Genomic DNA, 8,456 nt, shown 5'->3' on the forward strand with positions numbered 1-8,456 from the left:
CGTCTGTGCGTGGTGGTTCTTGAAGCACTGACTCCAGCTGCAGTCCACTCTTTGTGAATCTCCCCCACATTTTTGAATGGGTTTTGTTTCACAATCCTCTCCAGGGTGCAGTTATCCCTATTGCTTGTACACTTTTTTCTACCACATCTTTTCCTTCCCTTCACCTCTCTATTAATGTGCTTGGACACAGAGCTCTGTGAACAGCCAGCCTCTTTAGCAATGACCTTTTGTGTCTTGCCCTCCTTGTGCAAGGTGTCAATGGTCGTCTTTTGGACAGCTGTCAAGTCAGCAGTCTTCCCCATGATTGTGTAGCCTACAGAACTAGACTGAGAGACCATTTAAAGGCCTTTGCAGGTGTTTTGAGTTAATTAGCTGATTAGAGTGTGGCACCAGGTGTCTTCAATATTGAACCTTTTCACAATATTCTAATTTTCTGAAATACTGATTTTGCGGTTTTCATTAGTTGTCAGTTATTAATCATCAAAATTAAAAGGAATGAACACTTGAAATATATCAGTCTGTGTGGAATGAATGTATACATTATACAAGTTTCACTTTTTGAATGGAATTACTGAAATAAATCAACTTTTTGATGATATTCTAATTATATGACCAGCACCTGTATACTATAATGCAAACATGCAGCTTAGTTGCAAATATTCCTGCATATACCATTGTTATTTACATTACAGACATATCCATAATGAGCTCTGGGTTTGCCCTGTGGTGCTGGGAAGAAGCCTCAGAGCCTCCCTGCTCTGCTCCAGGCTTCTGTTTCATTGGTATAATTGGGGGAACCCAAAAACCATGGTTTACAGTAGTGAAATATTATCTCCATCAGTTTGTTTGGGTTAAATTTTGAATTGTTGTGGAAACATTTTCCAAATGATTTTAAAAGTAGTCCAAATGATCCCAAAAAGCCAAATGCAATTTTTATCGGCCGATCAAATAAAAAGCAGACCAGTTGAGTGGAAGAACCAACAACCTGGTAATATTCTTGCGGCTCATGGCGTTGCTGTGAGTTGCAAACATAAGCATGCTCACATGTTAGCATGCTGATATTTAGCAGGTAATGTTAATGTTAATAATGTTTCCCATCTTAGTTTTGCAAATGTTAGCAGCCCGAAACGCTGAATAGCTGAGGAGGATTCATATTTTAACCAGATGATGGTGCTAGAGGAAAAGTCAGCAGATCATCAAAGTCTTTCATCCATTGGAAAATATGAATGTGTGTACCAAATTTTATGGCATCCGTCTACTAATTGTCTAAATATTTCAGTCTACACCAAAGTGATGGACTGACCTACCAACTGACATTGCTAGCATGGCTAAAACTTATCTTTTTATGTATAAATGTTGTTTTCTTTTATTTAACTTTGGCCAACTACAGATGCATCATAAGAATGGTGGCCAGGCAGTGAACTGTTCTTATCCTTGCGACCAAAGAGGCCTTCAGGGAGTCTTTCCCAACTCAACTGACTGTGGCCACAGCGGCTCAGCCAAGGCTGAGAACCAGAGTATGCAACCAAAGGTAAACATTATGTCAACATTAAGGGCATTTGCGGTGTTGTCGGTGTCATGTACTTCATCTGAATCACCTCACATTCACGTAACCGTTTTTCTCTTTTCTATTAATTTGTGTTCTGTCTCTGACTCTATATAATTGTCTTTTGTTTTGAGGTTTATTGTCACTCTTGTCATATCTCTGCTCTTTAAAACAGAGTTCATCTGTTTTCATCACATATTCCTTCACATGTTGGTGACTTTTCCTTTACAAAAACACAACGCCAACCCTGTTTTTGAAATGTTTAATGTGATGAGATTATCGATCACACAGGCCTGATTTATAGTTCATTATGCTTAAAAAAATATGTAATACACTTACATTTGGTAAGCTCCCCTATTCTAATTGGTGCGCTAATGTCACTTTTCACCTATTTCTCATATAGATGTCAGTATTGCCCTCTCCTCGGCATGTTGGCCAAAAGTGCCAGGTCTCTCCCCCTGCCTTCAGTAGCTCAGATTCAGATGCATCAGACTTAAGACAGCCCCCATGCTATGAGGATGCAGTCAAGCAGGTAAACTCAAATTCATGCTAAAATTCAGTAGATAATGGCTGGCCAGAGATTTTATTTTCCCTATCGGCGTTGCTGTATTCCACTTTTCCATCTGTCTGCTCATTTTTGTCACTGTAAGTCCACCTGTACTGCACCTCTTTTATTCATCCATTTGCTTTGTTCACTGCACTAACTTTTCACCCTTTACCAAGTCTAAAGCAGATTGGTGTTTTCGTTGTACAAAACATTTTTGAAGGCAGATGTAACTAAACTGTAGCTAAAGCAGGAATAAATAAATGTTTTTTAGTTGGAAAGATAGGTACAAGAGCCCAACCAATGAATTGGCCTTACATTTTTTGGGCTTTAATATATATGAATGTGAAGAATTTAATGTGTAAACGGATTCTTCTTAGAATTTCTCTGTTGCCAATAAAAACGTGTAGACAAATTTCTATGTAAAGGAAGTTTTTTCTGGGAAAATCCAAAGGATGTGACGTAATGAATGCTCTTGAGTGCCTTCTCTTCCGCATCAACAGTGTGCAACACTAGCTATCGTTAGCTTAGAAATGGAGTCCACTAACATCAACAAGCAACCAGCACCAACCACAAGAGAGACCAACACAAAGTCAAAGCTAAAATTACTGCAAAGCATGTGAAATGTATTATGTGGTTTTAGCTGGCTGAATATTGCTAACGTTAGCTTGCTTCCTAACACTGAGGAATTGCTAGCTAACGTAGCAAAATACTGTCTTGAGTGGATAAAGTCAACAAATTCATCCAGACTCCTGGCTGATAGATTGGCTGGGCTGCTGTTTGCAGGTTGCTTTGTCAGCTGGTGCTGCAATGTGGCCGGTGCTGGATCCATACAGCGTGGTTGGGTTGCAACTGGCTGGCTATCCTTGGTTTGCTTGCTCGCTAATGTTATCGCAAGCAAAATATTATCTGAGTGCATAATCAAGGTGGGAATCTCTCTCACTCGCTCTCTTAGGTCAAAGTTGGGTTAGTTAAGCTCTTATCCTGGATCTTTTCTTTGGACAATCGCTTGCGGTGGCGCTTGTTCCGGCTGGTCTAGCAAGGTAGTCGGAAGATGCTGTGGGCGGTGATTGTCTCAAGGTCCACAGCACTCCAATAACTGCACTTCCTTTTCCAACGTTGATGAATATATTTCTGTTGCAAACTTATAACTAACAAATGCTTTCAACTAGCCAAGACCGATGCTAGGCAGGGGCGGCCAACTAGCTAACTGTAACGTAAACTAAGCTGGGATTGGGCTGCTGGCCGTGGCTTGGCTGCGGGGTGTGGGCCTGGCATTGGTCGGATGGGATGATTTACAAACGGGAAGCTAGTCAGTATCATGGAGTCAATGGTCCAAATAAGATTTAGGAACATCACAGATGGTAACGTTATTCTAAATGTGATTGTAATTTATTTTCTAGCTTTCAGTGTTCATTTCAGCGTTCAGTGTGTCACGTCACTGGTGGGCTGATGCCCAGGATGATGCTCGCTGAAGCCTACAGAGTGCGAGTGCGAACAACAACATGCTGACTGCAGTTCAGTTAACGGCCACATGTGTCATTAATAACAAGGGTTTTCTGAAAGTTACACAGCAAACCTTTAAGCTAGAAAACCTAGTTAAAGAGTTTCATCTCAACCAATAGACTGGTCTGTCTCCAAGAAAAGTTTGTACGACCAAAACTCTATTCTGCAAGTCTATGTAGACTGCTTGAAAGCTTACGTTTTTTTTCATGTAAAATCCTTTGATATAATTGGATTTCATTTTTAATTGTTAAAACGTTTTTCAGTTGATTAAAAACAATCTGTTTATTACTTTTATAGCAACTGACCAGAAGTCAGCAGATGGATGAACTCTTGGATGTACTCATAGAGAGTGGAGGTAAGGTGAAATTCCATAAATAATATTAGCATAGCTAGCACTGCACATGCAAGATAGTTTAAAAACTACATATCACCAAGTGCATTAGTTTGAAGTCAGTCTTGCCCCACACAGTGGCATTAGATTCCAGTACCTGCTGTGACCCTCCCTCCTCTCCTCTTTCTCTTCAAGAGATGCCAGCTAACGCCAGAGAAGAGAGGGAGAGGTCCTCTGTAACCAAAGTTGTGCCTCACATTACTGTGTCCCCAGGGTGTCCCGGACTCCTCATCCCGAGGTTCCACAGACACTACGAACACCTGTCCCCCACCCAGCTCCCTTACGACCACTCGGCCAATCACATCACTGAGAGCCACCTCGAGACTCTGCTGGGAAGTCCAATTGGACGGGGCGGGGAGATGGCCCTTCTTAAAATGGCTACCGAGAACGGGGGGCAGGAAGATGAAGGGAACAGAGATGGCGAAGGGTACGGCAGCCCACACAATCACCACCACCACCCTCACCCTCCCCAACAGGACAAACTTCTGAACAACAGAGATCTAATGGACACTCCTCTGTCAGCCATCAGCGCCAAGGTGTCCGCCGTCCCTGAGGTGCAAGGGATGGTCAGCATGACTTTCAGCGAGACGCCGTGGGAGACCATGGAGTGGCTGGACCTGACGCCACCCAGCTCGGCCACAGCCTATAATGTTGCTCCGCCCAGTGGGCCCAGCATCTTCAACACAGAGTTCCTGGATGTCACAGACATTAACTTGAACTCTGCCATGGACCTTCACCTGGAGCACTGGTGAAAGAAACGCCGCCACCAAGTGCTGGCTAGCAACGTGCTGGCCATCAACACAAGACACCAGCTTGCGGACCACTCCTATCAGCTATGAACATACCAAAGAACTATTGAATTCTACCTTAACAGCTTCAGTCCAAGTGCCAGAATTTGCCTCTTGTTATAATACATTGGGAGGTGACATTAAGTAGGACATTGGCCTACATCAGAAGTTGAATTCCATAAATATATTTTGACATATTTTCTCCACTTCACTGAAATGAGGGTCTCATGTTGTAATTATACCCAGAATCCAAAGAGTAGGTGCTTTTTGACATGATCTTTGTCCTTTTTGGACAACGATGCGCACAACTGCCATATAAGTATGACAGTGGACACACATTCTAGTTAATGGAAATACATGATTACAGTGCTTTATACCAACACTTTATGCAATATCAGTGTTATGCCACCTAGACTTGAAGACACATTTTGACAATCATTGTATATTTTCTGAGTCTATGTTTGTATTACTGGAAAAAAAGAAAGGAATTACAAGGTGAATTGGATTGCTTAGGAAGGCCATTTTGTAAATATCTGAACTATCTGTACTGACAGAGACAAGTTGACGTCTGCATATTTTGTCAGTGGTGTGGGAGAAGACACAAACCACAAATCAAGTGTATTATGTAATCAGTTCATCAATTGATGTAAATATGACCCAAATTATCTCACTGCGCACCTCTAGTTAAATACACATTTGCCACAGTTTGCTTGTGCCTAGAAAATCTGTGTAGAAATGGTTGTCATTCCTTTGACGGACTTTTTTTTAATAGCTTCTTTTTGGTATTTGGCATATTTATCCACAGAATGACATTATGGAGAGAAATGACTGTCTGAACATTTGGTCTTATCTGTTTTAATCAACAAACTGTGCTTTATTTGCGACCGCTTTTTATTACAAATTTTATACACCAGTTTCCCTTTTACAATGTATTATTAATTTGCTATTCCCTGAAAGCTGTTGACAGATATTAAGATAGAAAGCGCCAACATAAGTTAGTGTTTCTTTACTTGCAAAATCAGACAAATGTTAATGAAAAATACAACTTCATCTCTATTTTTATTTTTTTTTTGTCCTTACAAATTTCACCCTTTCTATTCCCAGGCCAATCACAGTTATTTATTTCGTGTTATTATATTTATACTTTATCTTGTATTTATACTGACATTCCTTTCTAGATTGGGGCTCTTTGATTTACCAGATTTTCCAGTGCTGCCATGTGACCACAGACATTTCTTTGTAAATCAATTCTCTTACAAATGTGATACGAAGTGAAGGAACCACTTGGAAAAGCCATGTTTTCTTAAATCACTTTTCTTTAAAGAATCATATAAAGTGGAAATTTCCATTATTAGCACTTGTGAATAGGAAAATGTAATATATTCAGATCTTTACTGTGAATACTGCATTTTAACACAGCATAAACATGTATCAGAGCCAGCCTAGACACACTAATGAGAGACTAAATCACCTCTGTCTGTCACCAGCACCTCTAGTGCTCACTGATTAACACGTTATATCTTGTTCGTTTAATCCAGGACATAGCACAACTTCTTTTGACACTTTTTTTTTTTTTTTTTTTGGATTAAACTAATTAAATATATAGTGTTAATTAGTGCGCTTTAACCCCCCAATAAAGCTCAACCTTGGACTGAGTCAGGCTATTAGTTTGCTTGTGTTAAGCGGGTCCTGGCTCCAGCTTCATATTTATCAGACATATATGACAGTTGATTTTCTCATCTGACTGTCAGCAAGAGAGATAATAGGTATACTTTCCAAAATGTCAAACCATTGTTAAGCCATTGGTCAATATATTTCTTGCATTTAAAGTTATGTCCTCAGTAAACATGGGTCTCACTTTGTGTTCTGTTTAGACCAAATATTGCTTTTTTTCCTGTTACTTATTAAGTGTTGCACTTGTTAAATGGGTTGTATGGTTACATTTAGGCTTTAATAATGCCCATCTTGAATATATGACAAAGCGGATATTCTTTACCTTCTGTGTTCTGTTGTAAGAATATCTACTGGCCTTTTTTATCTGGTGGGTTTCAGTTTGCAATAATTTTCCCTAATTAAGATAAAAAAAAATCACATCTGACAGAAGCTTCCATGTTGCTTGGCCACTGACTAACAGTAAACAGTATTTGCTTGCTTCCCTGTATACTACAGAAAGAAGAGCAATAAACTTTATCACAGCAAAGTAATTTCTACCGTCCTTTTTATTTTTCATTATTTATTGTACTATTCACAAGAAGCACACAATACAGGCTTTTCAATTTTTCCATGGGAAATTTATTTGTAACCCTCAATAAAGATACAATATTCATTGCCCTTAATATTTTATAATCTAATATGAACAATCTAGTAAATTGCAATATATACAACATGTACCCTGGGGATTCATACTCCCCAGTGGTAATTTAGCTTCCTGGTAATGTATTCCATTAAATCTGAAGACAGTTTGCAGTGGAACAGCGCCGCCTTTTGTGTCAAATGAGACTGTGGGCTTTCTCAGGGGTTTACACTATTTCACAATAAAGATAGGAATGGAATAAACAGAGCCGACAGTATTCTTCATTTGAATTATAGAGAGACTCATGTCTAGTCTACACTGCATATCCACCAACTTGCTTGTAATGTCTTATCCCCTAATCGGTTTTTAAAAGAGTGACCCAAAACTCACCGACATGACGGTGGCCTGTTTTCAACATGGCTGACATCTGTAGAGGCCTAGGTCATAGAATTTTATATAAAATGTAAAAGGATACTCCAGTGAATATTACACTTTTATGTCAATTTATTAGTCATCAGGAGTACTGTTCAGCCTTTGAAAACAGTAGTATAATGTCTGCTGCAGCTCTGGAGGAGTTGTGTCAAGTCTGAGAAAATATCGCTGATGATGTCATCAGGGTCATTCTTTTTGGTTTTGGAGCTTTCCCCATAGAGCGCCCAAATCACTCGCTTCTGCTTCCGGCACATGGGACCTTATTTCGGGAAAAATATGTACAGTAGTCAACGGCGAGAGACTTCTCTTTTTATCCCGTTAGAATTGAGCTCTGAATTACACATATGATATTGTTCAATTTAAAATATAATGTCGAGAAAGTCGCAGTTTGTCGTAAAACAGTAAAGTTACATATAGTTTTGTGTGAAACCCATTCAATGAATTACATCTCTCACCTCGCACAATATACACTCACCTAAAGGATTATTAGGAACACCATACTAATACTGTGTTTGACCCCCTTTCGCCTTCAGAACTGCCTTAATTCTACGTGGCATTGATTCAACAAGGTGCTGAAAGCATTCTTTAGAAATGTTGGCCCATATTGATAGGATAGCATCTTGCAGTTGATGGAGATTTGTGGGATGCACATCCAGGGCACGAAGCTCCCGTTCCACCACATCCCAAAGATGCTCTATTGGGTTGAGATCTGGTGACTGTGGGGGCCATTTTAGTACAGTGAACTCATTGTCATGTTCAAGAAACCAATTTGAAATGATTTGAGCTTTGTGACGGTGCATTATCCTGCTGGAAGTAGCCATCAGAGGATGGGTACATGGTGGCCATAAAGGGATGGACATGGTCAGAAACAATGCTCAGGTAGGCCGTGGCATTTAAACGATGCCCAATTGGCACTAAGGGGCCTAAAGTGTGCCAAGAAAACATCCCCCACACCA

The 8,456-nt window shown here is 40.0% G+C and overlaps 1 protein-coding gene across 6 annotated transcripts in view; it reads left to right on the forward strand.

Moving 5' to 3' along the window:
* Positions 1-6,975, forward strand: part of myocd (myocardin) — a 30,198-nt gene extending 23,223 nt beyond the window's left edge. For 3 of the 6 annotated variants that reach the window (XM_046069849.1, XM_046069852.1, XM_046069854.1), the window contains 4 exons: positions 1,391-1,531; positions 1,950-2,078; positions 3,894-3,951; positions 4,123-6,975. In XM_046069849.1, coding sequence (XP_045925805.1) covers positions 1,391-1,531; positions 1,950-2,078; positions 3,894-3,951; positions 4,123-4,739 — 945 coding nt within the window. In that variant the 3' untranslated portion in view covers positions 4,740-6,975. The remainder of the gene's footprint in view (positions 1-1,390; positions 1,532-1,949; positions 2,079-3,893; positions 3,952-4,122) is intronic. The other 3 variants (XM_046069850.1, XM_046069851.1, XM_046069853.1) reach the window with 3 other exon arrangements.
* The last annotated feature ends 1,481 nt before the right edge of the window (positions 6,976-8,456 follow it).

The sequence above is a fragment of the Micropterus dolomieu genome, linkage group LG14 (genome assembly GCF_021292245.1).
Source record: "Micropterus dolomieu isolate WLL.071019.BEF.003 ecotype Adirondacks linkage group LG14, ASM2129224v1, whole genome shotgun sequence".
Classification (NCBI taxonomy): Eukaryota; Metazoa; Chordata; class Actinopteri; order Centrarchiformes; family Centrarchidae; genus Micropterus; species Micropterus dolomieu.